The 16,961-nt window shown below is 39.3% G+C and overlaps 1 protein-coding gene across 1 annotated transcript in view; it reads left to right on the top strand.

The window, feature by feature from the left end:
* The window catches only part of SMAD4 (SMAD family member 4), a 57,330-nt gene that overhangs the window by 1,614 nt on the left and 38,755 nt on the right, over window positions 1-16,961 (top strand). Inside the window, exons 2-4 of the mRNA XM_023207526.1 lie at window positions 13,585-13,960; window positions 15,350-15,524; window positions 15,953-15,982. Coding sequence (XP_023063294.1) covers window positions 13,712-13,960; window positions 15,350-15,524; window positions 15,953-15,982 — 454 coding nt within the window. The 5' untranslated portion in view covers window positions 13,585-13,711. The remainder of the gene's footprint in view (window positions 1-13,584; window positions 13,961-15,349; window positions 15,525-15,952; window positions 15,983-16,961) is intronic.

Genomic DNA, 16,961 nt, shown 5'->3' with positions numbered 1-16,961 from the left:
AAAGATAGTGGTGAATTATGTAGGTTTTAAGTTGTTGGAATTAAAACTAAAAGCTTCTTTAGATAAAAATTGTTGTAACATTGTGTGACTCTATTAATAGAAGTGGCTTTTTCCTTGCTTTCCAGGTTTTTGGGTGAGTTTTAAAGAATTATTGCATCTTAGTTTTTTTATTTTTGAAGTGGGAGTGTTTGTTTAGGTAACTGCCTTCAGTGTAAATCTTGAGTTTAGAAAAAACCAAACTGCAAATGTTTTTCAGACTTAATGAAAATTTGTGCTGAGAAAGTCACTTTGAAATATTTTGGAGTAAGTTGGCTGGGCGGGGTGGCTCACGCCTGTAATCACAGCACTTTGGGAGGCCGAGGCTGGCGGATCACGAGGTCAGGAGATCGAGACCATACTGGCTAACACGGCGAAATTCCCTCTCTACTAAAAATGCAAAAAATTAGTCGGGCCTGGTGGCGGGCCCCTGTGGTCCTAGCCGCTTGGGAGGCAGAGGCAGGAGAATGGCGTGAACCCGGGAGGCGGAGCTTGCAGTGAGCAGAGGTGGCGGCACTGCACTCCAGCCCTGGCGACAGAGTGAGACTCCGTTTCAAAAAAAAAAAAAAAAGTGGAATAAGTTTTATGTGAATAATTTTTAAAAGCCTGTGCTTCACTTTCTTAAGCTACATTTGTGTGAATTCTTTTTCTGTATTCCCCTTCAGTTTTTCTTCCCCCCCCAATTAAGGAGCAATAATTAACCTAATTTACGCTGCCCAGTCACACTCCAGCTCTCCCACTTGGAAGCAGTTTTTTTCTGATTGAGCCAGTGTTATAGTAACATCATTAGGCACTATTCTAATTGAGGTGTGAATTACTGAGGCCTCTACTAGGGAGGTTAACCCTACAGAATCTGCAGGGTTCATTATATTTAAATTGCATATTTAGGCTTGTCTAAATTTTTGCCTATTTTGGTGAAAACATATTGTTCTGCCGATGGTTAAACTTAGTTCATTTTATCCCTCTCTAGTTCATGACTAACCATTTTTTTCATTTTTAATTCAGTGATTTTTTTTTTGAGTGACTGGTTCTTTAAGCATCTTGTATTAGCCATTTCAATGCTCATTATGTATGTTTGGATTTCTCTTATTTTGTTGATCTAGAAGACTGTGTAGTTATGCCAAAAAATTTTTTTTCTTAAAGCAATGATGAATGGTGACTGCGAGTTGACCATTAATCGTGTTTAAAAGTAACCTGACTAAAATGTTTCATTGTTTTCTACAGTTAAAAGACTTAGACCAGCATAACACAGCATTTTTTTTTTTCTTTTTTTCTTTGACATGGAGGCTTGCTCTGTTTTCCAGGCTGGAGTGCAGAGGCATGATCTCCACACACTGCAAACCTCACCTCCCAGGTTCAAGCAATTCTCCTGCATCAGCCTTCCGGGTAGCTGGGATTACAGGCATGTGCCAGCACACCTGGCTAATTTTTGTATTTTTAGTAGAGATGAGGTTTCGCCATGTTGGCCAGACTGGTCTTGAATAACTGACCTCAGGTGATCCGCCCGCCGTGGCCTCCCAAAGTGCTGGGATTACAGGTGTGAGCCACTGTGCCTGTCCTATAATACAGCATTTAATTCAGTTTTATAAAATTATCACATATGCCAAGCATATGCTTGATCGTAAGTCAGATTTAGAATTTTTGGATTTTGTTTTCTCTTTCTAAAATGTGTAATTTTGGTAATGGGAAATTTGACTGAATTCCAGTTTCTCAGGAACAAGGTATTTTAGGTTGTGTCACCTTGACACTATTGCATGGTATAATTGGCATCCGGGAATATTTGTGTTTAATTATGAGAGTGAATGAAAACTAGGGTAATGCTTACATATGTAAAACTAAGATGATGCATAGTCGGATTCTTACAGTTTATAAGGGTCTTATAATCTAAGCCTTGATAAGTTGCTACTGCAAATTATATCATAGATCAGATAAGTACCAAAGACCAATCGTAAAGAGGGTCTGTTAACATTTTAATCAGTTTAAAATTGGCGGTAACAGTAAAGACCATTCAGCTCAAAGAGTATTTCATTATTTATATTTCAAATGAGAATATTTATATTTCAAATGAGAATTTTTTTGCAGTTTGGAAAATTTGTAAATGTGTTGAATTCATCTTTTTATTGCTTTCTTACTCCCAACGTTTAGGGCAATGGTCTTTTCTCCTTTCTTTCTCTCTCCCTTTCTCCCTCCCTCCCTCCCTCCCTTTTTCTTCTTTTATTTTCTTTGTTGTTGTTTTTTTTTTTTTCCTGAGACAGAGTTTCGCTCTTGTCGCCCAGGCTGGAGTGCAGTGCAATGGTGCGATTTTGGCTCACTGCAACCTCCACCTCTTGGGTTCAAGCGATTCTCCTGCCTCAGCCTCCCGAGTAGCTGAGATTACAGGTGTGCGCCACCATGCCAAGCTAATGTTTTTGTATTATTAGTAGAGGATGGGATTTCACCATTTTGGCCAGGCTATTCTTGAACTCCTGACCTCAGGTGATCCACCTGCCTCAGCCTCCCAAAGTGCTGGGATTATAGGCATGAGCCACTGCACCCAGCCTTCTTTTTTTTTCTTTTTCTTTCCATCTTGCTCAGTGCCCCAGCCTGGAGTGCAGTGCTGCAATCATAGCTCCCTGCTGCCTCTACCTTCCAGGCTGAAGCAATCCCATCTCAGCTGCCCCAGTAGCTGGGACTACAGGCACACACCATCACACCTGTCTAATTTTTTGAAAATTTTTTGTAGACACGGGGTCTCCCTCTGTTGCCCAGGCTGGTCTTGAACTCTTGGGTTCAAGTGATCCTCCCACCTCAGCCTCCCAAAGTGCTGGGATTACAAGCATGAGCCACCATGCCTGGCAAGTAGTTTTCAGTCTTGGCTGTACTTTTAGATCCCTTGAGGAGCTTTACAAAATACTGATGCCTGAATTCTAGCCCCGGAAATTATTATTTGGTTGGTCTGGGGTGCAGCCAGGTTAGCCCTCCACAGTGATTGAGCCATTAGGGTCCTCTGACTTTTTCTTTTGAGCTGTTTCACTTGTGTTAGCTTTACATTCTTTAATGCAGTGATATATACATGTACAGTGTAGTCGTCTCATACGTCTATCTTAACACGTCTTTTGAAAGTATTGCCACATTTGCTTTGCTTCTGTGTCTGTCTCTTTTCTTTCTTTCTTCCTCTCTCCCTTCCTGTCACCTATTCCTTTCTCCTCTGTTTCTTTCTTTGCATTCAGTTTATTTGAACTGTCTGGTAGTAAGTTTTAGGAAGCTGTATTTCCCATGATGAGAAGTTAATAATATATCATCACTATTTTAAATAGGAAGTTGGTCTTCTTTTAAAGTATATTCTCAAATGCTTACTTGTACTCCTTTTAGAGACTAATTACTTTAAGTCCCCAAGTTAGCATCTAAACTCCCTGTGGGCTTGGTCTAGTGGCTCACATCTATAATCTCAACACTTCTGGAGGCTGAGGCAGGAGGATCACTTGAGCCCAGGATTTCAAGGCCAGCCTGGGCAACAAAGTGAGACCTTGTCTCTAAAATAAATAAATAAATAAAACAAACTCCCAATGCAAATTGTCTTCTTAGGGGGTTAATCTACTTGGTAAACCATACGTTTTTGCGCCTCCAATTAACTAGTCACTTAACTGGTTTCTGAGAGGCAGGTTGCGTTGGGCCTTTTCCGTCAGGTCTTATACACTGCAAGACAGTTGCTCAGCTAGGCTAGCTAGCTAGTTTCTTTAGGGATCATCTAGGGCATGTTCAGCTCTCCATTTACGTCATCTGAAGTAGTTCCCAAGTGCTGGGCTATGGAGTAGTTTCATCGCTGTCTCTGAAAGAGCTATTTAAAAAAATAAAAATTTTTTTCCCACCTGATTTCAACACACATTTTGCTTCAGAATGGGAATGGAGTGGAGGGGGCATGGGAATCTGTGTTATTTTTAAAAAGTGCCTCTTGATTCTAAAGGTTTTGTTTATTTTAGTATGCTTATCCTTATTGCTTTATTTATCTATTTTTTAGAGACAGGTTGCCCAGGATGGAGTGCAGTAACACCATCATAGCCCACTGTAACCTTCAACCTCTGGGTTCAAGAGATCTTACCTCAGCCTCCAGAGTAGCTAGGACTACAGGCGTGCACCGCCACGCCTGGCTGATTTTTTAAAATTGTTTTGTAGAGATGAGGGGTCTTGCTTTGTTGCCCAGGCTAGCCAAATCTTATTTATGATTTAAAACTAGCACTGCTACTGAATATTTATTTTTATAGGAAGGTATTATTTCTGTATCTTAATATGGATGAAGGTATGCTATTTAGGTCTTTTCAAGTAAAAATGTATTTCTAAATATAAACTGAATTAAGGATATTTGTCAGTGATATTCACTAGTGAATTCTAGAGCATATGTTATCAGTAGATGGCCAGTCATTGTAAAAATTGAATAATCTAGTGAAAGGATGACTGGAAATAATGGGGTAAGCTAAGCCAGGAGTTATTGTACATAAACACATTAGGTGTGTCTTATGTCATAAATATGCCTACTAAAACTAGTTGAAGGAAGAACGTGTATAGATGTTGCAATAATGAAGGGCTGGCTAATTGTAAGGAAAAATGATACAACTTCTATGTAATTAGTATTTTTAATCAGTTGTGTATATTTATGGTATTTAATTTGTAAAGATTGTAGACTAGATCAATGCTTTGTAAAACTAACAGTACCTCAGACTTCCAGAGTGCTTTTTATTTTTTTTATTTTTATTTTTTGAGACGGAGTCTCGCTCTGTCACCCAGGCTGGAGTGCAGTGGCGCAATCTCGGCTCACTGCAAGCTCCGCCTCCCGGGTACACGCCATTCTCCTGCCTCAGCCTCCCCAGTAGCTGGGACTACAGGCGCCCACCAACACGCCCGGCTAATTTTTTTGTATTTTTAGTAGAGACGGGGTTTCACCGTGGTCTCGATCTCCTGACCTCGTGATCCACCCACCTCGGCCCTCCAGAGTGCTGGGATTACAGGCATGAGCCACCGTGCCTGGCCTTCCAGAGTGCTTTTTAAAGGTACAGCCCCACCCTTGATTCTAGTTAGTGGAGCTGGCCTAACCTGCAGGGGATTTTGATACATCCCCTTTTGAAGGAATAAGCTAGATGACTTGAAAGTGTCATTCATTTAAAAGTTTTATGAAATGAGGCCGAGTGTAGTGGCTCACGCCTGTAATCTCAGCACTTTGGGAGGCCGAGGTGGGGGGATTACCTGAGGTCAGGAGTTCGAGACCAGCCTGGCCAACATGGTGAAACCCTGTCTCTACTAAAAATATAAAAATTAGTCAGACATGGTGGCACACGCCTGTAATCCCAGTTACTCACATGCCTGTAATCCCAGCTACTTGGGAGACTGAGGCAGGAGAATTGCTTGAGCCCGTGGACGGAGGTGCAGTGAGCCGAGATCGTGCTGCTGCACTCCACCCTGACCGACAGAGCGAGACTGTCTCCAAAAAAAAGAAAAAAAAGAAAAGTTTTATGAAATGTATTTTTCAGTTATCAGTTATTAAAATTCAGTTTGGTTTCCGCCATCTTTTAAAACAGTGGTTCCCAAAGTGTGGTCCACAGAATCCTGGAGATCCTAGGATCCTTATATTTAAGGGGTTCACAAAATCAAAATTATTTTCATAATGAAACTGAGATGTTATTTGCCCTTTCAGTGTGAGGACATTTGTATGGATGGTAAAGAAACAGTGGTGGGTAAATTGCTGGCACTTTAAAATGACTCTAGGCAGTTGTGCCAAATGTATGAGTCTTTATAGTCAAACACATTAAGCGTTTGAAAAAAATGCCGGTTTCACTTAATAATCCCCTTGCTGCAGCAGTAAAAAGGTGTAATTTAAAAAATCTCTACCCTGGAGTACTTGTCTTTTTAATATTCAGTGTGATTAAATGGGAAGTATGCATAAAGCATTTCTGCACATTGAAGTACAGTGTTCTTTTCTAGGAAAGGCACTTGTGTGATTGAGCTGCAAGCTGAACTAGCTGCTTTTTAGTGGGACACCATTTTTATTTAACAGGATGATAGATAAGCTCAGATAGCTATTTAGATTTGAGTATTTGGCAGGTAATTCCTTGGAAATGAATAAAGTGAGCCGGCCACTTTGAGGAAAACATAGCCAGTGCTAAAATCTAATGTTTCAAGTGAAAATTAGATTTTTGGGAAACTCCTATCACTATGACTTGCCAGTTTCTTAATACTTAAAGACTTTTCTGATGAGATGGATGGTGATATTAAGGAATGGGATTAAAAATAATGTGTTGGGCCAGGCACAATGGTGCACACCCATATTTCTAGCACTGTGGGAGGCGGAGGTGGGAGAATTGCTTTTGGCCAAGAGTTCGAGACCCTGTTTCTACAAAAACTTATAAAAAATTAGGTGTAGTGGCATGTGCCTGTAGGTCTAGCTGCTCAGGAGGGTCAGGTGAGAGGATTGCTTGAGCCAGGGAGTTCAAGGCTGGAGTAAGCTAGGATCGCACCACTGTACTCCAGCCTGGGCTACAGAGTGAGACTGTATGTGTGTGTGTGGGGGGGGGGGGGGGGGGGGGGGGGGGGGGGGCAATATGAGGAAGTGTGTCAACACTGCGAAGATCTGTGTAACTCTTTGGACCAGTATTTTCCCAAATGACCAATTCATGTTATAAAATCGTGCACGGGTAGGCGATCCATTCAAAGTACAACATAGGCAAATGGATTTTTACATACCAGAGCCAAAAAGTTCATTGATACAGTGAATTCCACATTGCAACTAACTTTTCAGAATTGCCACTTGAGTTTTGGTGTTGAATAAAAGATGAATATCTATTGTTTTCTGAAAAGGCTATTAAAATACTCCTCTCTTCCAATTAGCTGTGCATGTGAGGCACATTTTCTTTATGTACTTTAACCAAAACAACATATCATAACAGATTTAGTGCAGAAGCACATAGGAGAATCCAGCTGTCTCCTATTAAGCTAGGCATTAAGAGAAATTTGCGAAGGTGTAAAACAGTGTTACTCTGATTCTTAACTTTTTTGTTTTAGAAAATTCTGTTTTTCATAAACTTATTATTTATATTAACATGTAATGGGTTTATTATTTTAAATGAATTAATAAAGCAAATACCAAAAATTTTAGTAGTTGTATTTATTTGTAATGTGATAAATATCGATGTATATAGCCCACATAAAAGCTATTTGATGTCTTTAATAATTAAGAATATAAATAAAGGTCCAGCTTGGCCAACATGGCAAAACCCTGTCTCTACTAAAAATACAAAAAAGAGTTGGGCGTGGTGGTACATGTCTGTAATCCCAGCCACTTGGGAGGCTGAGGCACGAGAATCACTTGAACTTGGGAAGCGGAGGTTGCAGAGAGCTGAGAACATGCCTCTGCAGTCCAGCCTGGGCAACAGACTGAGACTCTGTCTCAGAAAAATAATATGAATAAAGGGATCCTGAGATCAGAGAGTTTGACAGCTGCTATTTTAAAGTAACTATTTCTATGTATTCTCGACTAAATTCCTGATTGATTTAATTGTTTATGTGGTTTATACTATATTGCTGTTATTTCTAAGGATGTTAGTCATTCAGTTTCTGTTATCAGGGAATGTGTAGTAGACTTAAGTAAAAAGGGGAATTCATTGGCTTGATCTGGAGATAGAGTTGACCTCAGATTGCTATATCCAGGGTTTCAAGCAGCATCACCAGGGCTCTTGACTTTGCTTCCTTTCAGGTAGTTTGCAGGCTGACTACTCCCAGCTTCAAGGAAGCATGAAGAGGGCCTTTTTTTTTTTTTTTTTTTTTTTTTTTTTCTCTGTAGTTCTATCGGAAGTGCTGGCGCCATGTCACTGGCCTGCCTTGGGTTCTTTTTCATCAGAAACAACACTGTGGCCAGGGGGTGGCTCATCATGATTAGTCTGGGAATTGTCCCACCTGGCCAGATTGGGAGATTCTCCTTGGAAAATCAGACGGCTGTGTTACAAATGGGGAAATATATGCTGGTACACAAAAACTGATGTCCACCAATAGTACTTTGTTATTTCTTCTTTTAACAGCCTTTAATTTATTAGTCCAAAAAGGGTGATTTTTAAATAAGATCATTTAAACTGAAGGTGGCATACCAAAATGACATTTAAACTTAAGACTCATGGGTAAACAAGAAGCATACCTCTCAATTTGTCCTTTGTAATTCATCTTAAAAGTTAAAAACAAATCTTTTGGTTACTTTTATTGCTTTATAAATCCTTTGTGCTCTTGGAAGTTTGCCAACTGCCCTCAGTTTGAAGAACCTCAACTTGCTGTCTAGTGTTTAGTCTTTAGCTTGTGCTGCAGACAGTTGCACTAACCATGAACACCTTTTTTTCCTGTTGGTAAACCTAAGTTTAGAGTTTCTTCCTAGTGATATATTACCAGACCCAGCTTTTTTCTCCCTCCCCTAGTTGAATTTAAGCACTTTTCCACTGGGCATGGTGGCTCATTCCTGTAATCCCAGCACTTTGGGAGGCCAGGGTGGCCGCATCATAAGGTCAGGATATTGAGACCATCTTAGCCAACATGGTGAAACTTGTCTCTATTAAAAATACAAAAATTAGCCGGGCGTGATGGTGTGCCCCTGTAAGTCCCAGCTCGGGGGGAGGCTGAGGCAGGAGAATCGCTTGAACCCAGGAGGCAGAAGTTGCAGTGAGCCAAGATCGCACCACTGTGCTCCAGCCTGGGCGACAGTGAAACTTCGTCTCAAAAAAAAAAAAAAAAAAAATTTAAGCACTTTTCTCAGATATTCCCATAGTAAGTAGTTTATTGATCACTGATCAATAACAGACACTTATAACTTCTAGAAAATATGTTTGACACATATAATACAGTCAATTCAAAAATAAACATCTGAGAAAAAATGTCAACACTCCTTACCTAAAATGTATGAATTTACATGAGAGCTTCTCTCAGGCCAGTATTCAGCTTGTTTAATTTTAGAGAGTATCTTAATTTGGTTATTTGGCTTTCTAGTCCATTGATTATTATACCTGTGGTCAACATCAGGTGACAGCTTACAATTAATAGCAAGGCTAGAGGAAAAACACAGCAGGCAGGTACAAGAATCAGCTGTCTCTTCTTGCTGACTCTTTGCCTCTTATTACTCTTTACTTGCCTGATTGTAATACCTGTATATGTTAGTGCCTTTCAGATAGGCCTAACTTCTCTACTCATCTCTTCAAACTCAGGATGTCTAAAACTGAATTTGTTACATACCTCCTTTTAATTTTTTTTTTTTTGAGATGGAGTCTCACTGTTTGGCCCAGGCTAGAGTACAGTGGCGCGATCTCGGCTCATTGCCAGCTCCGCCTCCCGGGTTCACGCCATTCTCCTGCCTCAGCCTCCCAAGTAGCTGGGACTACAGGTGCCTGCCACCACGCCTGGCTAATTTTTTGTATTTTTAGTAGAGGTGAGGTTTCACCGTGTTAGCCAGGATGGTCTCAATCTCCTGACCTTGTGATCCGCCCGCCTCAGCCTCCCATAGTGCTGGGATTACAGACGTGAGCCACCGCACCTGGCCCTGATACCTACTTCTTTTAGCATTTATTACTTATATAATAATATGTTTGGGTCTTCCAGATTAGTAGTTCTCAGTGGAGTAAGTACTGCTCTTTAAGGGATGTTGTGGAAATTTGTGGATGGGTTTGGTGGGTTGGGGGCCAGGGATGCCATCCTGCAGTGTGAGAGTGAGTAGTTATCTTGCATCCCACAAGACTTTCAGATGCCCCAGAAATTCATGTAGGAGGAAAACATAATTAGCCGAAAACCTAACTCTATAATATATATTCACTTTGCCAGGAGTTAAATTTCTTTTAATTCATTTTTTTTCTTGCCTGCCTCCCTCCCTCTCACCCTCCTCTTTCTCTGTTTTCTTTCTTTTTCCTTTCTCCCTCCCTCCCTTCCTTCAGGCTCTGTCACCCAGGCTGGAGTGCAGTGGCATGATCTTGGCTCACTGTAACTTCTGCCTCCCGGGCTCTAGCCATCCTCCCATCTCAGCCTCCTGAATGGCTGGGACCGTGCAGTGGCGTGATCTTGGCTCACTGCAACCTCTGCCTCCCAGACTCAAGCCATCCTCCCACCTCAGCCTCCTGAGTAGCTGGGAGTACAGGCATGTGCCACCATGCCCCACTAGTTCTTTGTATTTTTTGTAGAGAGGAGGTCTCACTTTGTTGCCAGGCTGGTCCTGAGCATAAGTGATCCAACCATGTCGGCCTCTAAAAGTGCTGGGATTAAGGCATGAGCCACCCTGCCTTTGGTTTTTTGTTTTTTGTTTTTGAGACCAAGTCTTACTCTGTCACTTGGGCTGGAGTGCAGTGACTCAGCCATAGCTCACCGCAGCCTCAGTCTCCTGGGCTCAAGTAGTCCTCTTGCCTCAGCCTCTTGTTAATTCATTTTCTTAGTTCAGGTTGTTTAAGAGTTCACCATTTGGGCAAATCCATGTTACTGACTGCAGTGCCATTGTGCTATTTGACTTGCCAGTATAACACATTTGTCTTGGAAGGCCTGAATTTGTAGCTGTTATATTTGTGATGATTCTGTATATAAATGCTGGCATCTAACTTCTTCGTTACACATTCTAACTTAGTTGGCATACCTGAGTATAGGTGAAAGTACATATTATATATTAAGCTTTTCCTCCTTTTTGTTATAGTTAGGGCATTGTTAAATTTTCAAAATATGTGTAAATTGTTTAGAATTTTGTTTCAGTAAAGCTAAGGTGGTAAGATAAACTATTTGTTAGAAAAAAATGGGATGTTGCTCTGAGAGAGTCCAGACCCACTTTCTTACTGTGGGCTACCTGTTTTTGTATCTGTAGTGCTTTGTATATACAGTGTTCGTTGAATTGGTCAATTTATGTTTCCCAGATTTCTTTTATGTACATTGTTGCATCTAATTACCACAGTAAATTTGTAAAGTTGGCAGGGCAGATGTTTTCATTTTATAAATGAGAGAATTGAAAGAGATGTTAACATTCAGTCATGCTGCTAGACCTTTACTTAGAATATATAATTTTATGGCTGGGCGCGGTGGCTCAAGCCTGTAATCCCAGCACTTTGGGAGGCCGAGACGGGCGAATCACGAGGTCAGGAGATCGAGACCATCCTGGCTAACACGGTGAAACCCCGTCTCTACTAAAATATACAAAAAACTAGCCGGGCGAGGTGGCGGGCGCCTGTAGTCCCAGCTACGCAGGAGGCTGAGGCAGGAGAATGGCGTGAACCCGGGAGGCGGAGCTTGCAGTGAGCTGAGATCCGGCCACTGCACTCCAGCCTGGGCAACAGAGCGAGACTCCGTCTCAAAAAAAAAAAAAAAAAAAGAATATATAATTTTATTTATATCAATATTATGCCGTTGCCTACCATACTTCCATAATCTATCTTTTTCACTGAACACTATGTATCAGACACATTATGTAGAAGTTTTCCTTTGAGCTTCTGTATACCCTCCTTTTAACCCAGATTCAGAGTAACTTCATTTTCTGACTACTGTGAAAACGAATTCTAATCCAGATCTCTGACTCCAAAATCTCCCATGTGGGTTATCTTTGGTTATCTGGAAAGTGTACCTTCAGCGTGTGTATTGAATGTGGGCAAGTGCTATAAGACATGTGAAAAACTGCTTCTCTGCATGGGGTTTATGAGTTGAGACAGACATTTATGTAAAAGGGATAACAACAGAGGGAGAAGCAAGTCTTAAATATCAAGTGATGTACATTCTGAAGAGGCTCCAAACTACAACAGCAGCAGGGAGAATGGAAGGAGAGATAGAAATGACTGAGGTAAAGAATCTTGTAACTGTGAGGGAATGTAGGGATAGTGAAAGAAAGAGGCAGGTCAAAGATCTTTTGCAAAGCTTTCCAAGGCTGGGTAATTGAGTGGAACCGATACTTTAACAAAGGTCTTCAGAAGAGGAAGAGATTTTGGTAGTATGATGAGTTTTATTAATCTTGTGGGAGGATGCTTTTATACAGCAAAAGAAAATGAAAGCAAAGTGAGTCTGGAATGCAACTTCAGTGAACAAATAAAATACAACCAAGCATACACAGTACAGGCTCCAGTCCTGCTTTGTCTTCTTCTTAGGCTAATGGCCTTTTCCTATTCTCTGTGGGGTCTTGGGGTCAGATAAGTTACTTTAGTTTTCTACCTGTTGAATGGATTCTTTATTAATCTTTGCTTTTTGTTATTTTAAGTTTTTTGAAAATAATTTACCCTGATGCTTTTACAGGTAAAATCTTTTGAGGAATTTAGTGATCTCTTTAAAGAATAGCTGTATTGAGATATAATTTCCGTACCATAAAATTCACTATTAGAAAGTGTACAATTCAGTGATTGTTACTATAGTCAGAGTTGTGCAACCATCATCATTATCAATTTTTAGGAGTTTTTCATTACAACAAAGAAACACCGTACCCATTAGCAGTCGTTCCTCATTCCCCTTCTCCCAGGCCCTGGCAACCACAGATTTACTTTCTGTCTCTGTGGATTTACCTATTCTGTATATTTCATATAAATGGGATTATATAACGTGTGACCTTTTGTCAGGGACTTCTTTCACTTAACATGTGTTTTCAAGGCTTATGCATGTTATAATGTGTTAGTACTTTATTCTTTTTTATGGTTGAATAATATTTCGTTGTATGGAATTTTATTTATGCATTCATCAGTTGATGGACATTTGAGTTGTATCCATTATGAATAACGCTGCTGTGAACATTCATGTACGGGTTTGTGTGGACATAGGTTTTTATTTCCCTCAAGTAGGAGTATGAAGAGTGGAATTGCTGGGTCATATTTACTCTGTTTAACATTTTGTATTAATACCAGACTGTTTTCCAAAGTACCTGTGCCATTTTGTAATCCCAGGTCCAGTTTCTCTGCTTCTTCAGTACTTATTGTCTTTCTGATTTATCCATCTCAGTAGGTATGAAGTGGTAGCTCATTGTGGTTTTGATTTTCATTTCCATGATGTCTAATGTTGAGCATCTTTCATGTGCTTACTGGCCATAATCTTTGGAGAAATATCTTTTAGAATCCTTTTGTTCATTTCTAAATTTTTTTTTTTTTAATCAGTCTCTTTTAACAAAGGTGAGTGTTAACTGCTAGGTAGCATTTAATATCAGGGGATGGTAAATTTTTCATAAATATTAGTAATAGACTTTTAGGTGTAACTAGTGCTGATCCTCATAAGTAATCCTTTAAAAAAGTGCTGGTAAGATTTCCTTTAGGGTGACTAGTAAAGTCAGTAAGACTTGATTGAGTATGCCACTATCATAATGAGAAGACCTAACTTTAATATTTTTGGAATGTCAAAAACAGTGACATTTTAATTAAGTAATTGTAGTTTTTAAAATTATTTTTAATGGTTAATATTTTATAAGAATATTAAGTAATTTTCAACTCTGAGCATCAAATTTTAATTGTGTGCATTGAATCTCTGACTTAACCAGAGCAATTTCATTTTTTCCCAAGTAGTTGAATCTACTTCGTGAAATGTGTTCTCATGTGTGTCTTTTTTTTTTTTCTTTTTTAGGTTATCCTGAATACATGACTAACAATTTTCCTTGCAACCTTAGCTGTTGTTTTTCACTGTTCCCAAAAGATCAAAATTGCTCCAGAAATTGGAGACATATTTGATTTAAAAGGAAAAACTTGAACAAATGGACAATATGTCTATTACGAATACACCAACAAGTAATGATGCCTGTCTGAGCATTGTGCATAGTTTGATGTGCCATAGACAAGGTGGAGAGAGTGAAACATTTGCAAAAAGGGCAATTGAAAGTTTGGTAAAGAAGCTGAAGGAGAAAAAAGATGAATTGGATTCTTTAATAACAGCTATAACTACAAATGGAGCTCATCCTAGTAAATGTGTTACTATACAGAGAACATTGGATGGGAGGCTTCAGGTTAGTCTTACAAGAGTTTTTCTATACCCTCTGTGTTGGCAGATTTAAAAACTTGCTAAGTTTCCTTTCAAGCTACTACAGGGTAATTTAATGTATGCTCCATCTCTTCAGATACTGTGCATCCTATACAAATATGCATTATGGGAATTTGTGGAAGAATATGCAAAAGATAAAATTTTAAAGTTTTTTAATGTTCTATCAGAAAAATGTTCAATGGAGAAAATTTGGAAAATAAATATAAAAAGCAGAAGAAAACCCACACTTTGCAAGAACTACCTTTAGCACTTTGGTTTTCATTTTTGTAGCCTGTTGTTTTCTTTTTTTTCCCCCTAGATGGAGTCTTGCTCTGTCACCCAGGCTGGAGTACAGTGGTGCAATCTTGGCCCACTGCAACCTCCACCTCCCAGGTTCAAGCAATCCTCCTGCCTCAGCCTCCTAAGTAGCTGGGACTACAGGCGAGTGCAACCACACCCGGCTAATTTTTGTATTTTTAGTAGAGATGGAGTTTCACAATGGTGGTCAGGCTGGTCTCAAACCACTGACCTCAGGTGATCCACCCGCCTTGGCCCCCCAAAATTCTGGGATTACAGGCGTGAGCCACTGTGCCCAGCCATGTTGCTTTCTTTTTTGATATTGTATGTACATTTAAACAATTGGATTACACTTAGTCTTTTTATAATTTAGAAATCTGATATGTTTCACTGTTACCAAATGTTTCATTGATCACATTTTTCAGGTAGAACTTCATAATCTCCCTTGCTGAAATAAATCTTACAGACATTTTATGTCTTAGATTTTAAAGTTTTATTTCAAGACTTTATACATGGTTTCTACAACACAGTCTTTTAAAATATTTGTTTATTTCATTTTTTTTCTTTGAGACATGGTCTCACTCTTGCCCAGGCTGGAGTGCAGTGGTGTGAACATGGCTCACTGCAGCCTTGACCTACTGGGCTTATGCAATCCTTCTGCCTTAGCCTCCTGAGTAGCTAGGACTACAGGCACATACCCCCATACCTGGGTAATTTTTTATTATTTGTGGAGACAAGGGCCTTGCCGTGTTGTCCAGGCTGGTCATGAACTCCTGGGCTCAAGCGATCCTCCTGCCTTGGCCTCCCGAAGTGATATGGTTACAGGTGTGAGCCACCGTGCCCAGCCACTTTTTTGCATTTTTGAAACCTGAGCACAGGCCTTGAAATTATACCAAGGTTTAAATTCTAGGTCTGATGCATGACATGGCCAAGTTAGTTATTTTGAATTTTAGTTTTCTCATTTATGAAATGGGGATTGTAATACTGACTTGGTAGGATTATGAGGATTAAATCAGAATATATATAACAGTGTCTTGCATAATGTGACAGATGAATAATTGGTCGTTTATTTTTCTAGGTGGCTGGCCGGAAAGGATTTCCTCATGTGATCTATGCCCGTCTCTGGAGGTGGCCTGATCTTCACAAAAATGAACTAAAACATGTTAAATATTGTCAGTATGCGTTTGACTTAAAATGTGATAGTGTCTGTGTGAATCCGTATCACTATGAACGAGTTGTATCACCTGGAATTGGTAAGTAGACTTTGCTTTCATCCTAAGAAACATAAAGGGAAAAGGATCTCAATAGTGTTTTAATTTTTGTAAGTTAAATTATAAATTTGGAAGATAGCCCACGACTTTAAATAAGGTTAAAGAATCAGACATTTTTAATATACGTGTTTAAATTTGAACTTAGGAACAAACTTATATTTTGACTGCTAAAACCAAGTATTATAGTTGATATTTTGCCCATTTAGAACATTGTTTTTGAGAAATAAGATGGAAAGCATTATAAATTTGAATACTTAGTGTATGTATTGTTAATATTTATGCTACTTCTGAATTGAAATGGTTCATGAACTTTTGTAATCTCTGGTTTAACTTGACATTCTCTGTTAAATGGAAAATATTTTCATTGTAATGATTAATGTTTCATTTGTTTTCCCTTTTAAACAATTAAGATCTCTCAGGATTAACACTGCAGAGTAATGGTAGGTAATCTGTTTCTTATTATTTTCTGTTTCTTTTGTCCTATCCTCTCTGTTTTTTTGTTGACCTAGAATTAGTTTGTGTGGGCGGCAGTAACATTAGCAAGAAAATAACTTACTGATTTGGAAATTTAGATTTTGGGGTTGGGGGGCATGTCAGCATTTAAAACTGGATTTAAATTGGCTATTTGCTCTTTGTATATGAACTGCAATTTATGAACTAAAGTACTGTAAAACATGATAGAGGAATGTACCAAAAACAAATACAAAGAATGTTTTTTGAGTTAAGACCCATTTTTGAAGAAAATCTCACAGAACCAGTTTTAATGGATGTTAAGTACCCAGAACGTTTGGTAATTTGGAATCATGTATAACATATCCCTTAAAAATGCCAGTATTCTAATTTTCCTTCATTTCAGCCTAACATTTTTATGAATGATAATGTTGAGAATGGTTTAAAATCACGCTCATTTGTATTTTTTCAGTCTTGTTACATTTTGAGTAAATAAATCAAGGCTACTTAAAAGCATATGCCCATCACAGCTTACCTAATTGTATTCTTAAAAAGAAAAAGTGTTTTAAGGTGATTGAGAAAATGAAATGCAAATGGGGGTGTGTGTTTTTGTTTTTTATTGTAATATTTGAGAATGGAGTTTTATTAAATCTTTAGCTCTGTTACTTAGAACTTAATAAACTCAAATTTCTGTAAGAACTAATTATTTGTGGAGAAACTCTTATAAAGAACCACTGTCAGCCAGGCACGGTGGTTCACGCCTGGGGAAGCTGAGGCGGGTGGATCACCTGAGGTCAGGAGTTTGAGACCAGCCTGGCCAACATGGTGAAACCCTGTCTCTACTAAAAATACAAAAAATTAGCCAGATGTGGTGGTGGGCGCCTGTAATTCCAGCTACTCAGGAGGCTGAGGCAGGAGAATCGCTTGAACCCTGGAGGTGGAGGTTGCAGTGAGTTGAGATCACGCCGT

The sequence above is a fragment of the Piliocolobus tephrosceles genome, chromosome 18 (genome assembly GCF_002776525.5).
Source record: "Piliocolobus tephrosceles isolate RC106 chromosome 18, ASM277652v3, whole genome shotgun sequence".
Taxonomy (NCBI): domain Eukaryota; kingdom Metazoa; phylum Chordata; class Mammalia; order Primates; family Cercopithecidae; genus Piliocolobus; species Piliocolobus tephrosceles.
This window is presented reverse-complemented; position numbering and strand designations above follow the sequence as displayed.